The sequence below is a fragment of the Thalassophryne amazonica genome, chromosome 1 (assembly GCF_902500255.1).
Source record: "Thalassophryne amazonica chromosome 1, fThaAma1.1, whole genome shotgun sequence".
In the NCBI taxonomy this organism is placed as follows: domain Eukaryota; kingdom Metazoa; phylum Chordata; class Actinopteri; order Batrachoidiformes; family Batrachoididae; genus Thalassophryne; species Thalassophryne amazonica.
Window position 1 is genome coordinate 23,316,637 of NC_047103.1, and position 22,297 is coordinate 23,338,933.

At 39.1% G+C, this 22,297-nt stretch overlaps 1 protein-coding gene across 1 annotated transcript in view; it reads left to right on the forward strand.

The window, feature by feature from the left end:
- Positions 1–6,374: 6,374 nt before the first annotated feature.
- Positions 6,375–22,297, forward strand: part of asap1b (ArfGAP with SH3 domain, ankyrin repeat and PH domain 1b) — a 152,526-nt gene continuing 136,603 nt past the window's right edge. The window contains 1 exon segment of the mRNA XM_034167262.1: positions 6,375–6,552. Coding sequence (XP_034023153.1) covers positions 6,427–6,552 — 126 coding nt within the window. The 5' untranslated portion in view covers positions 6,375–6,426.

A 22,297-nucleotide genomic window follows, 5' to 3' on the forward strand; every position in this document is an offset into this window, starting at 1 on the left:
TTAAATTTATTAAAATTCATTGATTTAGTCGATTACATTACAATTCAAACTTTATTTCGAGCGAAAAACCAAGCCTTACCGAGACATGTCCAGAGTCTGTTCCGATTGAGGGAATCCAGATATAGTTTAAGAGGTTGTGCAATTTTTATGAAACCACCAGTAAGAACTAATGTAAAAGGTTTTTGTGTGTCTGTGGTTGGGGTGAGGAAATGGAACAAATGTTCAACAGAGGTTAGAATGAGTAGTACCTTAGTGAGATTTAAGAAACTATTCAAAAAGAACATTATGTCTAAGTATCATAAAGAAGCAAATATAATTTGATTTATATGGAATGTTCAATTTATAAGTGGGACTTATTGTATATTTGAATGTGTGGGTATGTATATGCGTATGTAGATATATAGATATGGGTAGGTGTATATGTATATGTATATAAGTGACTGTGTATATGTATGTATATATTTATGTTTGTAAAGTATATACGTATGTATATAGGTATATATGGCACAGCCCAAGCAGAGGGTCACCCCCAAGAGCCTGGTCTGCTTGAGGTTTCTTCCTTATAGGGAGTTTTTCCTCACCACAGTTGCCTAGTGCTTGCTCTGGGGGTTGGTAAGGTTAGTCCTTACTGGCATAAAGTGCCTTGATTCGACTTTCTTATGATCTGGTACTATATAAATATAATTATAAGTGAATAGTATATTGATGTGTATGTCTGTGTGTCGACATGTAGTAGTGAATTTATATTTTTGTAAATATGACTGATTAGAATTGTTGGACTTGTACTAGCAGGGGTGGGCGCTAATAAGCTTTGCTTCAGCCCACACCCTTTCGGACTCACTAGTTTTGTCTGTGTTTGTTTGTGGAATTGTTCATTTTTTTCTATTTGAATATTTTGTGTGCCGAATAAAAAACTTTGTCACTTGTCACTTGTCACATTATTATTATTATTATTATTATTATTATTATTATTATTATTATTATTATTATTATTATTATTATTATTATTATTATAAGAAGAAGAAGAAAACTATTATTTAATGACAATTGCTGAAAATATTGGTTCCGTGCATCCTGAATTTAAACATTTTATTTTAAGTGATACTGAAAATCTTGAACATTTGCTCTTTTGTGCTTGTCTTTGATATGACTGTTTTCTTTGCCAAATAATACAAAAGATATGATAAACTGTGAAATATCTTATACACTACATAAATTATATGACGTTTATTTGGAAAATCTTATCATGGATATTTTTAAAATAGAGAAAAATAATAATTACATCTATCTATCTATCTATCTATCTATCTATCTATCTATCTATCTATCTATCTATCTATCTATCTATCTATCTATCTATCTATCTATCTATCTATCTATCTATCTATCTATCTACAAAGACAGAATAAATGCTTCCGAGAATGACCGGGAGGTGGCGCTCCATACGTGGGTTTCAAAGAGGTCGTGTAATGCAAACGTGTATGACTTATGATTGTGTACTTTAAGATACATATGGTGTTTTGTTTTGTTTTGTTGTATTCCTCTGTTTTAATATAATATCACTTTTAAAAAGAGTGATAAAATTATAGCAAGTGTTATTCAGTATCACAGGCTGTTATATTTAGTTTTAAAAAAATGATATTACCTTTGTATAATGTTATCTTTCATATATGTTCTATCTATCTATCTATCTATCTATCTATCTATCTATCTATCTATCTATCTATCTATCTATCTATCTATCTATCTATCTATCTATCTATCTATCTATCTATCTATCTATCTATCTATCTATCTATCTATCTATCTATCTATCTATCTATCTATCTATCTGTTTATACATACATACACACACACACACATTTTTTATCTTTACAAATTAGATAACTTTGGCTTTTGGATTGATGGTCTGAAAAAAAAAAACTAAGATTAATTTTCTTGGGCTCTGCAAAATTCTGATGCAACACTTTTCTTCCAAGATTTGAATTATTAGCCATAAATACTCATCATTTTCAACCTGAGATATTTTTTTTTAATTCAAAGGCTGGAATATCATTTATATTACAATATTTGGAATGATGACAAAGTTTGCTCAAACTTTAAGAAGTTGAAAACGAACTCTTTTTTAAACTCATTGGAAATGTGATATCATTTAGCCAATTTGGAATTCATATGGTGGCTTTTCAATTGTATTTATTTTATTCTATGTATTTATTTGCTTATTTTATGTTATGGATTTTCCACATAATTGTGGGTTTCTGTTTTCTTTTTATCTCCAACTGGAAGCTGTTCATTGTGAAATGCTGCAGAAACTAAATTTAATTTTTTTTAGTGAAGGGACTGAGTTGGATCTAATCCTATCTGTATATGTAATAATGTTGATATTATTCCATGCTTTAACTGCTTTTTGAAGGACTGGACTTCTCCACTGAGCACAGTGTTTCTCACATTTTTTCAGACCAAGTGTGCAAACTCCACACAGAAAGGCCACAGGAAGGAATCGATCCCATGACCTCCTGGCTGTGAGGCAACAGTGCTAACCACTAAGCCACTGTACTGCCTGTCTTCTTACATTTCCAACAGTATATGACAAATTACAACCTAAACAGTCAGACATTCTAGCGTCATAAAACAGGCAGCTCCAACTTTTGGATTGATGAGTTATTCATTAAAATAATACATACTCGTATATGCTACTATGAAGTAGCTACACTTTGGAGTCATTTTCAAACAGTTTCTGAACCACTTTTAAGTTACAATATAATAATACAATATTATTTTAAAATGTGATATTTTACCAATATACTCAGGGACCATTAGGGGTCGCTAATGGACCACAGACTACTCTCTGAGAAAGGCTGATCCTCAAAGCACTTCACAGTGATATCTCATACTTACTTACCCTGCCAAGACCAGTGCCTTTTTTTTTTTTTACAGCTGGATGGACTGAAACAACGCAGATTAAGTGCTTTGTCCAAGGACACAGACAAATGACATGAGTGGGATTCGAACCCAGGTCCGGCTCCTCATCCACTCAGATACTTTTGCTGTCTGTTACACACTGATTCAATCCCTGTATATTAGTATTTAGATGGATCATAAAGAGGAAATATGGAAATGTAAACTTTACATGATTTTGGGGTTATTATGAACAACATTAGCTTTATAACAAACATTCTAATTGAAAGCAGCTGTTTTGACTGATAACACTGAAGGGAGCGACCTAAATATGACTCAAGAACACAATTTTTTTTAAATTGGCAATTATAGTGAAATAGTTGTCCTGTTAGCGTTGCTTTGTATTTTCTTTCTGTTTTAAACTTTTATCCTTTAGTTCAGCAGCACTTTGCTTTTTCTGCAGTTTCATCGCGCATGCGCAGATCGGCTCCTCGTCTCCGTCATCCAGGGGGAGTGTGAGGTGAGTCAAGCTACCTGAAATGGGCACGATCTAACGGAAATGGGTGCCATGAAATAGAGCTGGTCTTTTTTTGTTTGTTTGTTTGTTTTTTGTCCTCTGTTTCTTTTAAATACTAATGGCTTCATAAAGCACTGAATGGGAGCTGAACTTTTTTTGTTAACTTTGTGCACAGATGGCTTGATATGGCATTGATTTTACAGGGATGCAAATGAACCATTCCATTAAGTCAGTTTATTTCAGCTCAGTATAATAAATGAAAGGAATCATTTGATTTACTCATTCGTTGATACTGTATAACTGCGTGAAATTAAATGTTTAATTTAATTTCTTATTATAACTTTTGTAGCATGTATATTATTATTATTATTATTATTATTATTATTATTATCAGCATCATCATTAAGTCGCTGGTGTTATACTACAAATGTTAGCTTTTTTATATTAGCTATGTGTACTTGTATTATTAACCTATATTAAAATGTTACAATTGTTCATTCATCTTCTATTTATTTTTATTGTTTATATGCTTTTAATTATTTGTTTTATGTATGTACCACAATGGAAATAATTTTTGTTCACTTTATTGTGTTATCCATGTATGTATGTATATATATATATATATATATATATACTTTGGTATGTGGATTGAATTGTACTAAATAAATTAAATTCTATTTAATTCTTGTGTCAGACTGTGCCACTCCATTGGCAGCCTTTGACACTTCAGTGGCACTCCTTTGGCAGCCTGTGGCACTTCTGTGATACCACAGCAGCGGCAGCAGTGTAACCACTGTCACATCTCATGAAACTATGGTGCAGCTGACTTTTTAAAAATATTATTTTTATTTATTAAATAGCCTACATGTTTCCTCAACCAAACTCTGTCTATATAATTTTGTCCAAGACATTTTCATTTTCCATTTACATTTTCAATTTCAAAATATGGGTCTGGTTCTTTCTCTGCTCCCTGACCCAGGTAGCATCTTTACATTTTTTCATTTCCTTTCATTTATATAGCGCCAAATAACAACAAAGTTGCCTCAAGGCTTTTCACACAAGTAAGGTCTGATGTTACCAGCTCCTAGAGCAAGCACACAGGCAACAGTGATAAGGACAAACTGCCTTTGATGACTTGAGGAAGAAACCTCAAGCAGACCAAACTCAAAGGGGTGACCTTCTGCTTTGGCCATGCTACCGACACAATTGACAATATGAATATACAGGAAATTTTGAGAAATTTTGGGAGTCCATGCTGGTGGACAGGACAGGAGGCATGCAGAAGAAGACACTAATCCCATCTCTGGATGGCGCCGCACCTCAAACAGAGAGAGAAAAAAAAAACAGAATCGGGCAGCAGAAAGACAACAAATACAGTATCATTTGTCAGCATTGCGCAACAAGAAAAACAGAAGAAATACAAAGGTGATCGCCAGCCACTCGCCCTAACCTTCACTAAAAGACCCAGACTTTAGATAAATTTGGGATTGTCGCTGAGCACTGGACTGTGGCTGCCAATGGCCCCTAGTGGTTATATTGTGTTTGGCTGCAATTGTGATGCGTATTTTATTCAATAAAAGCCATAAACTTTCACCCCCGCCCCCCTCACCTCCCCTCGAAAAAATTCTGACTACGCGGGGTCACAAAATTTTCTGTTTTGTTCCAGAATTTAAAAATTTGCCTTATGAGGATAGGCTCTTGCAACTTGGTCTCACAAGTCTTGAACACAGACGAACTCGAGGTGATTTGATTGAAATATACAAAATTTTGCATGGTTTTGAGAATGTTGACCCCACGGTATTTTTTGAATTGAGAAGGTATACTGGCCTTAGAGGGCATAAATGGTGCTTGGAAGTTAATAGATCTAGATTAAATGTGAGGAAATAATTCTTTAGTAACCGAGCAGTAAAGATCTGGAATAGTTTGCCACCTGAAGTGGTCTTATCCCCAAGTACAGATATTTTTAAAGCAAATTATGATTTGTATTATAGTATAACGAATGCCACCAGATTTTGATTTTTGATAGCTGTTTTTATTGAATGTTATGATTTGTTATGATGTATTATATGTAATCATGTATTATTCTTAGTACAGATATTTTTAAAGCAAATTATGATCTGTATTTTAGTATAACGAATGTTACCTGATTTTGATTGATAGTTGTTTTTATTGAATGTTATGTTTTGTTATGATGTGTCATTATATGCAATCATGTATACAAATATTTTACACAAAATGAATTATGAATTTTTATGTTTTATTTTGAAAACCGGAAGTCGCTCCCATTCCCTCGTTAGCTTCTGCCGCCACCTTTGCGCAGCAGCTTGATCGCAGCCGAGCAGCAAAGAGAGAAAGGGAGAGAGAGAGAGAGAAAGGGGGAGAGAGAGAGAAAGAGAAAGAGAGAGAGAGAGAGAGAGAGAGAGAGAGAGAGAGCGCGAGCGCAGCGGACAAGTAAGTCTGCGGCAGCGTTTAAGCGGAACAAAAAAAACCTCTGGAAATCTCAAAGTACAGCGAAAGAAGATTGAACCGAAGCCCGCTGCGGTTCCAGGCGACCTCGGCAGACTGCGGGACGATGCTAAATGTGACACACGGGCTGCTAGCTGCGGGCTTTCGGACGACGGGCGGCTCGGTGAACATCTGTAGAGCATAATGAGGGCATCCGCTATTCTCTCTCCGCCGAGCTCCACTTAGACGCACTATTTATACACCCTGCAGCCGCACACAGGGCACACAGGCTGCGGAAAATCCGGAGAATCCCTCCTGCTGTGGGCCGCGGGGGGATCGGCGACCAGACACCATAGTTTTTTGTTTTTTTTTTCAGTTTCGTGAGGAAAAACCCGGTGACACCACAGCTCCCCCTGCGTTCCGTGCCTTCAGTGCTTTTTTCCTCTTTTTTAAATTTTTTTATTTGTACATGGTTTTGACTTCCTGAGCTTTTTTTTTTGTTTTTAATCACCGAACCCTCCCGTGGGTTTCCCCCCGCCCCCCCTCTCCCATCCCGCCGCCGAAGGATGCCGGATCAAATATCGGTGTCCGAGTTTCTCTCGGAGACGACAGAGGATTATAATTCCCCGACCACGTCCAGTTTCACCACCCGGCTGCAGAGCTGCAGGAACACGGTGAACGTGCTGGAGGAGGTGAGGCCTGGCTGCACCGTGCACGCGTGCAAGATGCACAACAAAACAAACAAACAAAACCTAAAAATCCCCACCGTAAACACTGAGGTTTGTTCCACCGGTTTGTTGGGGCTCAGCAGCAGCAGCATTTTAACAGCCGGGCTGCATGCGTGCAGCTGCTGGTGGGTGACAGGTTTAAACATCCCTGAAAAATGGCGTGCACTCTGTGCATATAAACACATCTGTATGGTAATTAAAAATTCTAAACGTGCACAGGTCACCGTCTTCTTTGTGCAACAGGCCAAAACTGAAAGGTATTTAAAATGATTATTTCTAGCACAAAAAATACAACTGAAACCCCATATATTGTCAGATAGCTTGTTTTAAAAGAAAGTGTCTAAAATTAGGTTGGATTTTCTTTCTTATTTAATTAAAATTTTTATTAGCTGTTAAGTGTTTTTTTTTAAAGTCCATTGCAAAATTGTAGTTTGTTCATTTTTCGTTAATGAAGTTGGAGGAGGTTGTTTTTGCCCTGTTTGTCTGTCTGTGAGCTGCCTGGAGCCCACAATTTTTCATATATCATTGTGGAATTTTTACAGAGGATTAATATCCTGATATGCAAGAAGTGATTAAATTTCCAAGGTCATAGGTCAAAGTTAGGAAAATGTTTCAAAATTCATAACTCTGTCAAAAGAGAACAAATTTAATTCAAATTTGACAGCGTTATGTGGGATGGTATCCTTTATGACCTCACAAAGTTTGATCTGGATCTGATCCAGATTACAGATTTTGTGGCCATTTCAATTTTACATTGAAAACCCCATTTAATGTATATTTTACATTATATCTTAATGAAATGTGTCCTGATCAGTCTCATATTTGAAAGTGAGGTGCAGACTGGCACGCACTATGACCTGACAAAGTTTGATCTGGATCTGATGTAGATTGTGCATTTTGTGGACATTTGAATTTAATATTGAAAAGCCCATTTGGTGTACATTTTGCATTATAATCTCAATCAAAAATGCCTCAAATCACTCATTTGTGACAGTGAGGTGCAAACTGGTGCGCTCAATGAATAGACTGTTTTATACGCATCTGACTCGTATTGCGGATTTAGTAGATATTTGATTTTAACATTGAAATGCCCTTTTGATCTATATTCTGTATTATATTTTAGCTTATTCGGTACTTTAATGTTTCCCATAATCCCACTGGCAGCCCCGTGCACTTCCCAGGATGCACTGCGGTGCCAGCAGGGTTCCGGCATCTCACAGCACATGTAAGCAATGGCTGGTAACGATGTGGATGGCGTCGATCCAGCAAGTTCACGTGCGATATGATGACACGTTTCCCAAGTTGAGAGGGTTATCTAGAGGAGGTGTAGCACCTGTGATGGACTTCTGCTGTGCCCCGATGTTGTCTTGTTGTCCATACTTCACGAGGTTTGTTTACATTGTGCCTTGAACTGGAACTCTGCTGAAACTGACCTCTCGCGTGAGTCGCGGACCGCAGGATGGCGCAAGATTCACAATTGTGAAACAGTGAATGGAAACCCACTTCGAACAGGACTTTGATCTTGAAACTTTTTTCCAAGATAAAAATTTGTGGAATTGGAAACTAGTGTTGGCGGAGCTTTGCACTCTAAGAGTGCAGTGCTCTACTTGCATATATTTTTATAATGCAATAAATGCCCCCCCTCCCCCCCAAAAAAAAATTAAATAAGTTATGACAAGTTTAAAGAGGACAACTATTTTAAGTGTGACCAAAAAAAATATGTCTATCTTAGCCCAAAACAATCTTGAGTAAATTTCCTTACAAAAAAGTGCAATGTTTTCAGGAACTAAAAACCAGAAACAACATAAGACGCCATTCTGTAAATGGACTGTATTTATAAAGCGCTTTTCCATCTGTATCAGATGCTCAAAGTGCTTTACAGATAATGCGTCACATTCACCCTGATGGTGCTGCCATACAAGATGCTCACTACACACCAGGAGCGATAGGGGATTAAAGACCTTGCCCAAGAGCCCTTAGTGATTTTCCAGTCAGGCTAGGATTTGAACCAAGGATGTTCTGATCTCAAGCCCAACGCCTTAACCACTAGACCATCACCTCCTCATTCTGTCAGTTTTCTTTCTTTCTTTCCATTTATTCACGGGGTAAAAATTATGCAGTATGTTCGGACCTGGATGCAGCACGTACCAGCTGTTCCTCCAGCATTATTCTCGACTTCAGGGTGCCATGATTCTTTGCGCGCGCTTGGGGGGGTTTCAATCCCGTGATAACATATTATCACTGAGATTCATTGTTTCCTCTGAGTTGTTGGGGGAGAAGGATCTTCTGGAATGGGAATATCCATGGCATGTAATCTGGGTGTGATCCATCATGGGATTTGATTAAAATAAAAAATAAAAATCTTTGCATACATTAACTTATATTTGAATGCCGTTGGTGGCTGCATTTCATGCTGGCAAAATCCTTGTGTGTGACAAGCGATGACAAAAATTTTGTTTATAACGGGCGAGTTGAGCCAGAATCACCCCCATGCACATGCGCATAGGATGATGGGTACCTGAAAGACTCTATAAGGTCCAACGTAGGCCCAGACATCTTCTCCATTAGTGCACATTTGAAGTTGGGAATTTTAAACTCCAGATTTGATTGTTTTGGCCATGATGTGTTGGGTTGTGTTTACTATGTCAGCATCTGCTTTGGGGAATAGAATCAAATCAAGAAGTCGAAGTTGAGAACGCTTTCATGAGTATGAATTCTGACCTCTGGTGGGGTCATCGTTTATTTTTTCCTCATCCCAGTCAGAATTTCATAAGTTCCCAGGTTGCATTGAATGCAGCATTCTCCCACATGCCAGCTATTTTTCCAGGATGTATCCATCATATGAGCCTTTCTTCTTGGTGTTGATGGATAAAGCCACCAACGAGTTGGCTTTGGTTTCGTTTTTTTTTTTTTTTTTTCTTCAGTTCTGATGAAGCAAAGCTTCTTGAAGACCAACAATAAGTCCAGTTGTGGTAAACATCTCCTGAGGTTAACAGACATTAAAGAAGAGCCGAAAAGAAACGTCTTGAAGCAGATCGATTCACAAATTTTCCATAACCTTAAATTCATCACTCCACAAAAGTAATCGCAACCTGTGAACTACAAACACACAGAGAGGTTCTCGCAAAAATAAACCCTCCACTGTTGTCTATGTACACCAAATTACATACATGTGCCGAGTCACAGTCCAGCTCAGAATTATTGGCTCTCCTGAATTATAAGTACAGAATTTGAAATATCTTCAGATGATGTCTTTCTCCTTGTCGAATTGGAGTGGCGTCAGGAAGGGTCCCATGTAAAACATGTGCCAAATCCCAATGTGGAGGATCTGCTGTTGCAAACTGCAATTCGGTTGTTAAGTGTGACATAACGCATCGTGATTTTCAACTTCCGGCTCCAAACAAAAAAGGCGCACTGTCATTAACATTGAGAACTGCACTGAGATGATCTGATCAGGCTGCACTTACACCGTTGCACACGGACAACACCATTAACATCGCAACATAAAAGTCTTTGCATATTGTGCTTAAAACTCTCCTCGATATATTAACTGGGTTTTTAGATGTTACTGCGTTTGTTTTATGTAAAAATGTCAGACGCTCAGGTTGTTTCTCTATTATTTTCAATGGGAGTTGCTGCGAGCTGCGATCGCTTCCTGTTCATATCGTTCGGGGAGAAAGTGAAGTTTGCACTTTAACGTCCTGTTTATTGTAATAAATAATTTTTATTAACAAACAAACATATATTTTACCTGTGCATAATAAAATATGTAAAGTAAAAGAAAAAAAGTTTTATTAAGTGTTCTGACCATAGAACCAGACGAATGCGGTTAACGGAGGTGGAGGCGGAGAAAGGAGGGACGGAGGTTTGCGCACAGTGTAAACACAAACACAATTTAAACTGTAAATCCTTAAAAGGATCAAACAGACGTAACTTTAATTGTAAACTTGGAGGTCTTTGGACCCGGAAACAGATTTATCACGTGATGCGGTACGTCAGCGCTTAACAACCGGATAACCATGTGCAACTGAAACACACACAAAAAATTTAATGAGCACACAAATGAATTTTTAATTTTGATTAATTAGATTTTTTTTTTTTATGTCCAAAGTAAAGTTATGGAACAAAAATGAAACTGTTCAGATGTAGGCTTGAATCTCCCATGTGAAGTTTGTCAAACTGTAGCTGAATTGCACGTCTTTGAACAAATTTTGGAATTGCTGGATTATTGTTTTCAGCAGTAGTTGCAAACATATTCTGTAGAGTGGGTTTGTTTCTTTTCATGAAGGCCAAAAAATCAATTCTGACGGAGCTGAATTTTACAATGTGTTTATATCTCGCACCAAACCTTTTAGACTAAATTTGACACCGTCCACAGAATTAAATATGCGGCGCTGCCAGACTTGAAATTTGTAACTCTCAACAGTGTAATTTTCAATGCTGTAAAGAGTACTTCAATACTATTTTATTTTAAAACTCTAAAAAAAAAATTTAAACTCTGAATTTTTAGGCAGGATTTATGGCAACATTAAAAGTGCCAAAAGCATCAGGTTGGGTTTTGGCATCCAGAACTCATAACGAGAAAGGTTTTTTTTTTGGGGGGGGGGAGGTTCTTATTTCTGACTCAACTTTTGGACAAAGATGAAAACCGACACTTTTACAGAATAAAATAACACCTGTAGAGAATAGAATCAACACTGATACAATCAGCTCAGAGTAAAAACGTTTAACACTGTAGTCATTATAAGCAACTCTGAAAGATTGAGATTACTAACACACTATTTGTTATGTTGTTCTAAATCAGTGGTGTCCAAAGTATTCCAGAAAGGGCAGAGAGGGTGCAGGTTTTCTTTGCAGTCACTGACTTCAGGATGTGATTTCACTGATGAACTCATCCCACCTGTTCAAAGTGATGGTACTCAGTGAAATCACCTACTGAAGTCAGTGGCTGCAAAGAAACCTGCACCCCCTCGGCCCTTTCTGGAAGCACCTTGGACACCACTGTACTAAATTATCTGCAGTGTGTTGTTGAGGAAGGTACCCATTAGTAAGTCCCTTCCTTTGTTTTTTCACTCTTTTATGCCAGATACCCTTAAAAAAAAAAAAAAAAAAAAAAAAGATATTCTGGGTGTTCTGGACAAAAATGATGATGTTGACAGTAGAATATAGGTAATCCCGTTAGATTAGATTAGATGGAACTTTATTGATACCTTGGGAAGACTCTCTCAGGGAAATTGAGGTTCCAGCAGCATTGTATAGCAGCACACAGGGTAAGAAGCAAATCAAAAGTGAAAGTAAAAAAGAAAAGCGGTTTGCAAATATAAATCTAAATACACAATATAAATACCAGACATACTGGTTTACTGGCTACTACTGTTCCTTTCATTCCTAACCTCTGTCTTCCTGTTACTTCTCCTTTCCCTATTACAATAGTTTTGACCATTTGAACTGTGATTCCTACCTGGATAATGGTGATTTCTTCATCTTCCTCCTCAGGCTGTTGCACTTCAGTGATGAGGGCTTTGTCACTGCGGACGATTCTGGATGATTCAAAGTTTTTCGATTGCGGATCTGGATGTGACCTTGCTCTTTAGATCCTTCCCACGACTGCCCTTACCAAAAAGTAGTATATGCAAGTATGTTTCAAGTATACTTCTAGTTTACTTTTTATATACTTATAAGTACTATTTTTTGGTAAGGTTGGACATTATGCCCACTTGCGCACTTTAAAACGTGCGTGCTTTAACAGCCAGAAAGTGCTTGCTTGAAAATATTTGTAGAAATGACTGGATATGATGTGGATGCTGTGATAATGAAAGAATGATCTAATTTGGTTCAGATTGGACTGGAATTTATACACGTGCCTGCCCCTCATGCCCAAGGCCTGTGCCAGTTCCTCTCGTGTGGGGTGGGTGCGAATTTATACCCACACTCACCCCTCCCAAATACGGTCAAATTTGACAAAAATGTTTTTTTATACAGTGGTCTAAATTTTCGGGGTCTACAAATTGACCACTAGTAACTGAAATGAGAATTAACGGGATTCACCTGTAATTGGATGTTAAAGCAGAATTACTGTCATCTCCAGTGGCTGACAACTGGTGATGTAATTTTTACTGAATTGAAAGAAACATCTGAGGCTTAGCATTTTGCGCAGTGTTACGCTTAAAAAAGGAAGCTCTGGCTCTCATGTTGTTTAAAAAGTAAATTTTTTTGTGATGGTATAGTTGAACTTCTCTTTGTAAATTTCACAAATTATTCACATTTACTTGATTAAAACTGGGTGATTCTCTGAGCTTAAAGTGTCCATCTCTTGTGAACCCTCTTTTCTAATCATTCAAGATAAAACATCTGGTTGGTCTTTGTCATTACGGCAGGTGGTAAAAGTAGAAAATTTTTAACTTTTGACTGGAAGTGTTGTCACGGTGCACGGCTGCTGCACTCACAGCACAGGGTGGCGGAATGTTCTGAAATCATCTGATTGAAAGCAATGAAACATCAGGTTGAGCATCTACTACTCATAGCTAATGTGAATACACCATATAGTCAAAGGCTAGGCAGCTACACAATGTAAGCCTATGGGGCTAGCTAAAAACCTCAAGTCAGACTGCTTCTTATTGCCATTGAAGAGGTAAAACTCTTATTAGATGTTTCCGGTAGCATGAAAAGGCTCTTTATAGAAGTGAATGTATGCACACTTACCTATAAATGCTAAACTTTTTTTTAAATGACCGACTGCTGGCAGCGACTTAACTTAAGCTACATAGCCTCATTCTGGCGCGGTGAAGCCAGTTTCCTACATCCTTCCTCTCCTTCATTAGTAAATGACAGGAACGAGTCCATCATCGACATTCGCCTTATATGGACTTGGTGGCGAACAGCATCACCAAACCAGAAAAAGGCTAAGCTAACAGCAAGTTAGCTTAGCCTACTTCCACAGGGATCATATCCGTGCTGCCAGACATGTCTAATGGCATTTTTGCCTCTTCAGTGGCGACAAGAAGCTATCTACTTTGAGGTTTTTAGTTAGCCCATGTTTGCATTGTATAGCAGTTCAGCTCTTGACTTTGTTGGCGATCTAACTCAATACTGGAAAAGTTATCATCATTTGTGTCCTGAGTTGAACCCAGAAACATCTAAAAGTAGAGCCCATGTTGACAAATCAGAATTCTAATTGAACCCTAATGAGGGATAAAATAGACTAGCATGTTGTCCATGGGGATCCATGGGTTCTAGATTGGGTAGTGTTTATAAAATAGGTATCTGACATTTTTTGAGGGTGGTAATAAATTATGCAAAGTTTCTATCATGATTTGGAATGGCATGTGAGTCCAGAATGTAATTATCAATGTCCATTGTTCAGTGTTATTACATAATATCTGTAGCTTCCCCAAAAATATTAGTCCTATCAACATTCCGTTTTGGCGGCGTTCATCGTTGACCGAAAATGCATAAGCATACCAAACAGCAAATGCCAGCTCTCCCCAGTTTCTCTGTGTTAGAAGGTACACAACATATACACAGAGGCCACTTTTCTTTTAATATATAGATGATATACCGCCCCCTGCTGGAAGGGCATACGAATCCAGAATGTAATTATCAACATCCATTGTTCACTGTTGTTAGCTTATATCTGTAGTTTCCCCAAAAATATTAGTCCTATCAACGTTTTGGCATTTTGGCAGTGTTCATCCTTGACCCAAAATACATAAGCTTGAAAAAGTCCATTTATAGAAAATGTGACATAACAAATGCACTTTATGAAAGAACTCCGCCTGCAGCCTGGCAGATGTGCACAGTTTCATTTAGTGGATGAAATGTTGTTTGTGCGTGATTGATAATAAGCTTGTACTATTTATTTATTTATTTATTTTTACTTATTTTTTTGTGATAGTTCTTAAATCAAACGGAGAAAGAAAGGGTTAGCCGGAGCACAAGACGAAGCCTCTCAGATCTGCTACGTGTAGGTGGACTCTCATCTTTTGGGTTTTGTGGATCTGCTGCTCTTGCTTGCCACACAGAGGGGGAGGATGACTTTGGAGAGGAATAGAAGGATTGCCTGCAGCTCGCTGCGTTGACGATTACATAACTCCCAGCTTCAGAAAATGCTGCCAGGCTGTAGCTGTGTGCGACAGAGTGATGCAGTGAGAGAGAAAGAGAGGGAGGGCTTGTCTAGTCCCAGGCAGCCAGATCACAATGTAATACTGTTTCAGGATTATAGCGATTACCCGGAATACATTTACAAGTGACTGATTGATGTTGCACAAAGTGATCAGCATTCATGGTTTGTAACCGTCGCCCTCTGATGTCATTGTTCCTTCCGTGACCTCATTTAAAAGATGGGTCTGATTTCAGATTTGTTCTGTTTGGTGCATCGTGGGAAGCAGAAATGCAGAACGTGAGGCCAGTGGATCTGAGGCAGGCCTGTCTCCAATGATGCCAAACTTCTCTTTTGTGCTGTTTTTCTGCTTTCATTTAAAACTAGAGCAATTACAGTTGCATGCAAAAGCTTGGGCACCCCTAATAATTTTCAGGATTTTCCTTTTATAAATCATTGGTTGTCTGGATGAGAAGTTAAATAGTTTCCCTAATAGTTAAATATATCATATAGCAGATGAACACACTGATATTTGAGAAGTGAAATGAAGTTTCTAGTATTTACAGAAAGTGTGCAATAATTATTTAAACAAAATTGGGCAGGTGCATAAATTTGGGCACCCTTGTCATTTTATTGACTTGAATACATTTATCACTAATTATTGTAACACAAAATTGGTTTGGTAAGCTCATTGACCCTTGACCTCCTTACACAGGTGAATCCAGTCACGAGAAAGGGTATTTAAGGTGGCCATTTGCAAATGTTTCCCCTCTTTGCATCTCTTCTAATCAGTGGCAACATGGGAGCCTCTAAACAACTCTCAAATGACCTGAAAACAAAGATTGTTCAACATCATGGTTTAGGGGAAGGATGCAAAAAGCTATCTCAGAGATTTCAGCTGTCAGTGTCCACTGTGAGGAACATAGTGAGGAAATGTAAGACTGCAGGCGCAGTACTAGTTAAGGCCCAAAGTAGCAGGCCAAGAAAAATCTCAGATAAGCTGAAGCGAAGGTTGGTGAGAACCGTCATAATCAACCCACAGACCATCTCCAAAGACCTACAACATGATCTTGCTGCAGATAATGTCTCTATGCATCATTCAACTATGCCGTGCACTTTGCACAAGGAGATGCTGGATAAGAGAGTAATGCAGAGGAACCCTTTTCTGTATACACGCCACAAACAGAGTCGCTAAAGCACATTTGGACAAGCCAGCTTCATTTTGGAATAAGGTGCTGTGGACTGATGAAACTAAAATTGAGTTATTTGGACATAACAAGGGGTGGTATGCATGGCTCAAAAAGAACACAGCATTCCAAGAAAAACACTTGCTGCCTACAGTAAAATTTGGAGGTGGTTCCATCATGCTGTGTGGCCAGTGCAGGTACTGGGAATCTTGTTAAAGTTGAGGGTCACATGGATTCCAGTCAATATCAGCAGATTCTTGAGAACAATGTTCATGAATCATTGACAAAGTTGTGCCGGGCTGGATCTTTCAACAAGACAACAACCCTAAACACTGCTCAGAATCTACTAAGGCATTCATGCAGAGGAGCAAGTACAATGTTCTGGAATGGCCATCTCAGTCCCCAGACTTGAATATTATTGAAAATCTGTGGTGTGATTTTAAGCGGGCTGTCCATGCTCGGAAAACAGCAAACCTGAGACGAATGGTAAAAAATACCTTCAACCATTATCTAGACTCTCATTTGAAGCTATAGGAAGCATTTAGAGGCTGTTATTCCTGAAAAAGGAGGATCTACCAAATATTGATGTATCTTTTCTGTTGGGGTGCCCATATTTATGCACCTGCCTAAGTTTGTTTAAAGAGTTATTGTGCACTTTCTGTAAATCCTATAAACTTCATTTCACTTCTCAAATATCACTGTGTTTGTCTGCTATATGATATATTTAACTGAAATTGCTGATCCAAACAATCAATGATTTATAAAGGAAAATCAAGGAAATCATCAGGAGTGCCCAAACTTTTACATACAACTGTATAATTGCGCATATTGCTTTCATTGTACTTGTGCGATCGATCCAGTATGTATATCTGTGTGGTGCGTGTGTTTGCATGTGTAGTTCAAAAACTTACAAAAAGTCAAATTCATCAAGGACTCAACCAAGTCTAGATTCCATAACCTTAAAAATCTAATAATTTATTCATTTCTTATCATTATCACAGTATCTATGTGTAGGCTGGCTGTGATGTCCAGTAACTCGGTGGAGATCCCATGAATTCTCAGGATGTCCCAGAGAGCAGCCCAGACAGCTGACTCAACACCGGCCTCACCAGAATGCATAGCCAGGAGGTTGGGTGGGGTTCTGGAAAACAGTGGCTTCAGGAAAGGAAAGGTTTACTGGTATTGTTTTTTGCGGACGATGCTGTGATCTTTGTGAAAGCAGTGGATACCCTAATTACAGCATTTGAGAAGATGAATGAGGAATCAAGACTGTTTGTTTGTCTGGTTTTGTGATCATCTTTGATTAAGGTTGGGATCCAGGCTTTTACTGACTTCCTGAACCCAGCCATCAGAAGTGTATCTGTATGCGGTAAAAGTGTCAAACCTATAGAGACATTCACTTAATCTCAACAGCGACGTTCATGTTTCTGGGACCTCGAATATCGAAGATATGCCAGGGAAGACTTTATGAAATCATGAGGAATTTTGCAATGCAAATACCTTTGTAGAAGAATGAAAATCCAAGTCTTTATGGTCCTGGTAAGTCTTGTTTTACTCTATGGTTGTGAGACTTAAGGTGCGTTTACATATGAGCAAGACGCGTTACGAATGTCATTTTTCTGTCATTCGTGACACATTCCTGACATTCTTAATGTGACTTAACGCATCTGAATAGGTTTCTTAATAGTGCGTGTTGGTGCGTGATATTGTTGATATTCGTGGAGCATGTTTTTGCCTGTCAAAAAATCTTCCACGAATGTCACCCTCATTTCGTCTCACGTTGTGGAGGACGCAACTGAGCGTATTGATCCGTCTTGATGAGTAGTGATCCTTAATAGAACGTGACTACGTTCGTAGTGGTTCCTGTGATGGTTCTTGGAACCCAAACTGTCACGCGTTATTACGACGTGACACGGAAACTGTCAAGTTGTGACAGGACTTGTAACGCGGCGTCACATTTTACTGCGCGCCACAATGAATCAGTTTTCTGTCACATGCGCAGAATTAAACTTGGCTCCAAATGTCATTCCACAGTTCTTGCTGAAGCTCCTCAGGACACTTCCTGCAGGTGTTACACCTGCTGTTGTAACCGATGAGCGGGAGAGCGAGTCTGAACCAGAGCAACCAGAGGAGCGAGAGGAGACTCGCGTGCAGCCAGACATATCTGCACCTCCTCCAGTCCGGCAGAGGAAGAAGCGCGCGCACAATTAAACCCTGCTGCACCGCATTCAGTTTGATTGCTGACACCAAGTCGGCTAAAAGACTACAACCCCCGGCAAAAATTATGGAATACCCGGCCTCGGAGGATGTTCATTCAGTTGTTTAATTTTGTAGAAAAAAAGCAGATCACAGACATGACACAAAACTAAAGTAATTATAAATGGCAACTTTCTGGCTTTAAGAAACACTATAAGAAATCAGGAAAAATAATTGTGGCAGTCAGTAACGGTTACTTTTTTAGACCAAGCAGAGGGAAAAAATATGGAATCACTCAATTCTGAGGAAAAAATTATGGAATCATGAAAACAAAAGAACGCTCCAACGCATCACTAGTATTTTGTTGCACCACCTCTGGCTTTTATAACAGCTTGCAGTCTCTGAGGCATGGACTTAATGAGTGACAAACAGTACTCTTCATCAATCTGGCTCCAACTTTCTCTCATTGCTGTTGCCAGATCAGCTTTGCAGGTTGGAGCCTTTTCATGGACCATTTTCTTCAACTTCCACCAAAGATTTTCAATTGGATTAAGATCCGGACTATTTGCAGGCCATGACATTGACCCTATGTGTCTTTTTGCAAGGAATGTTTTCACAGTTTTTGCTCTATGGCAAGATGCATTATCATCTTGAAAAATGATTTCATCATCCCCAAACATCCTTTCAATTGATGGGATAAGGAAAGTGGCCAAAATATCAACAAAAACTTGTGCATTTATTGATGATGTAATGACAGCCATCTCCCCAGTGCCTTTACCTGACATGCAGCCCCATATCATCAATGACTGTGGAAATTTACATGTTCTCTTCAGGCAGTCATCTTTATAAATCTCATTGGAACAGCACCAAGCAAAAGTTCCAGCATCATCACCTTGCCCAATGCAGATTCAAGATTCATCACTGAATATGACTTTCATCCAGTCATCCACAGTCCACGATTGCTTTTCCTTAGCCCATTGTAACCTTGTTTTTTTTCTGTTTAGGTGTTAATAATGGATTTCGTTTAGCTTTTCTGTATGTAAATCCCATTTCCTTTAGGCGGTTTCTTACAGTTTGGTCACAGACGTTGACTCCAGTTTCCTCCCATTCGTTCCTCATTTGTTTTGTTGTGCATTTTCGATTTTTGAGACATTAAGTTTTCTGTCTTGACGCTTTGATGTCTTCCTTGGTCTACCGGTATGTTTGCCTTTAACAACCTTCCCATGTTGTTTGTATTTGGTCCAGAGCTTAGACACAGCTGACTGTGAACAACCAACATCTTTTGCAACATTGCATGATGATTTACCCTCTTTTAAGAGTTTGATAATCCTCTCCTTTGTTTCAATTGACATCTCTCGTGTCGGAGCCATGATTCATGTCAGTCCACTTGGTGCAACAGCTCTCCAAGGTGTGATCACTCCTTTTTAGATGCAGACTAACGAGCAGATCTGATTTGATGCAGGTGTTAGTTTTGGGGATGAAAATTTACAGGGTGATTCCATAATTTATTCCTCATAATTGAGTGAGTCCATATTTTTTTCCCTCTGCTTGGTCTAAAAAAGTAACCGTTACTGACTGCCACAATTATTTTTCCTGATTTCTTATAGTGTTTCTTAAAGCCAGAAAGTTGCCATTTGAAATGACTTTAGTTTTGTGTCATGTCTGTGAAGTGCTTTTTTTCTACAAAATTAAACAACTGAATGAACATCCTCCGAGGCCGGTGATTCCATAATTATTGCCAGGGGTTGTAATTTCAGTGCTCTTCAGCGCGCTCCTGCAGGTTGGATGAATATGGGTGTGTGTGTGTGGGTGGGTGTGTGTGTGTGTGTGGAGACAATTCACCTCGTTCACAACCTGACAGAACTTAACGATGCGCTGTTACACACAATAGTGCGCAACAACGTGGAACACTATTCTTGACTGTGCGTAATGGTTCCTGATAATTCTCCAGCAACACGTGCCATTAATCGTAATGTGTGGTAACAGGTTGCAGCAGTCCCTGAGGACACCTGACGCCTCTGCCCCAAATCATCACATTCGTGATCAGCGGCCAAGAATGTGTATTTCGTGGCATTCGTGACTTGTCGTTGTTATGTGTAAACGCAGCATTAGATGCTAACCAGTGACCTGAGGTAATGACTAGATGTCTCTTGCACTTTGTCTTATCGGAGGATCCTTGGGTACCACTTGAATATCTTTGTGTCAACCGAATGGTTACTTAGGAATACTCAGGTGGGGAGTATTGCTTTTAATGTGACGGAATGTCACTTTTGGCACTTTGGTGCTCAGTGGAAATCTTTGGGGTCTCTAGTGTGACAGCAGTTTTTTTATGCACACTCAGATAGTGTTGCCCACTCAAATAAAGTTGATTGTACATATTGGGGTCTGAACCAGGTTGAGGGCGTGGCCATTAGCACAATGACAGTTGATCCAGACTTTGCATTGAGCAGTGTCAGTCAGTCTGAAGGGGTATCAGTCATTCTGATGACATCATCTAAAAGTTGAAGTTAATGCAAGAGCAGATAGATTAGATTAGATGAGATAGAACGTTATTGATCCCTTGGGAAAACTCCCTCAGGGAAATTGGATAGCTCAGTGGATAGGACCTGGGGTAAGAATATGAAAACCTAGGTTAAATGCCCAATCACACTACCTACATATGTGTTCTTGGACAAGACACTTTATCTACATTGTCCCAGTCTACCCAGATGTAAATGGGTACCAGCTTAGATTGGGGAAGTAACCGGTGATGGACTGATGTCTCATCCAGGGGGTGTCATAGACTCTCATCTGCTTCATGCTATGGAATCCAGGGATGAGCACTGGCACAAGTAGACCTTGGAGCCTATACTGTGTAGGGCTTAGAACTTGAGGTGAAAGCAGTTGGACTCTTTGTTTTGATCTTGAACGCATTGCATCACTTTTCCAAGTGGGCTGTTCAGTTTCTCAAACTGGTTCAGAAATTAAAGCGGAGTAGGTGGATAATGTAAACAGCTCTGCTGTAGCCATGTTTGCAGGAAAGGACCGTAGTTTTGTCCATCATCCAGAGATATTTACTTTAGAGAATCAAAACTGAAAAGCAGGAAATTCTCACATTTGTCAAACAAACAAACTTGGAAACACCTGCATTTTGGAATTTTTTTTTCTCCTTGATAAATAACTTCAGTGATTACCCAGGTCTCAGTAAAGTAGCTGTTGCCTAATTTTCTGGATCATTGTTTAAGCATGCAGTCATTCGGTCGAGCCGGATGATGGCCAGAGAGCATTTCTTTAACAGGGCTTACCGTTTGTGCCATCAGTCTTTATGAATTCAACTCTTTCCAAATTTGTTACAGCATAATAGTAGTAATAATAATAGAAAATCTTCACTCCGAGAACTGGGCCTGTGTTTATGTTCGACACAGCAGAGCAGATTTTCTGTCTGTGCACTATAACAAGGAAAGGCCCACATCATGAATCACCTCACTGGCTCCACGCCTCTGAACCCAGAGAGTGCAGTGCAAACGAAAAACATCTGTTGGATGGGCCGCCATGTGCGCTGGGCTCCAGTAGCTGCTCTGGAATTTTTATTTTTGCAGAGATCACATGATGAGGAAGAGCAGTACGCTGGCACCAAAGAAGAGCACGGTGCTCTTCAGCCTTTAAACAAAGGAAGGATGGCCTTGGAACAGTTTGGTGGAGAACATATGTTCACCAAAATATCTAGCATAGAGACAGTGTACAGAAATAAAATAGCCTTGGCCGAAAAAGGAACCATAAAGTTGATCTAGAGTCTCTCTTTTTGTCCAAGTCATTTCCTCAGTATGTTGAGGAGGTGAATTATGCAAAGGTACACCTTGAATATTTAATGCTGTAACTTGAGGTGGTGGTGATGGTGGTGGGAGGGGGGGTTGAGCCACAGGAGACTTGTCATTCTCTGCATGCTTCCACTGTGTCATAGGGAGGTGCTATCAGAAGTAGTTACGGTATCATATTGTCTTAATTCTCCTCTTGACATCAATCATTGATGAGTTGATAATGAGCCAATAGTATTCTGGACTTGCCAGCGTCTTCACCACAGAGGATCGCCCCTCTGAGTCTGGTCTGCTTGAGGTTTTTTCCTCAAATCATCAGAGGGAGTTTTTCCTTACCGCTGTCTCCTGTGTGCTTGCTCTGGGGGTTGGTAAGGTCAGACTTTACTTGTGTGAAGCGTCTTGAGGCAAGTTTGTTGTGATTTGGCGCTATACGA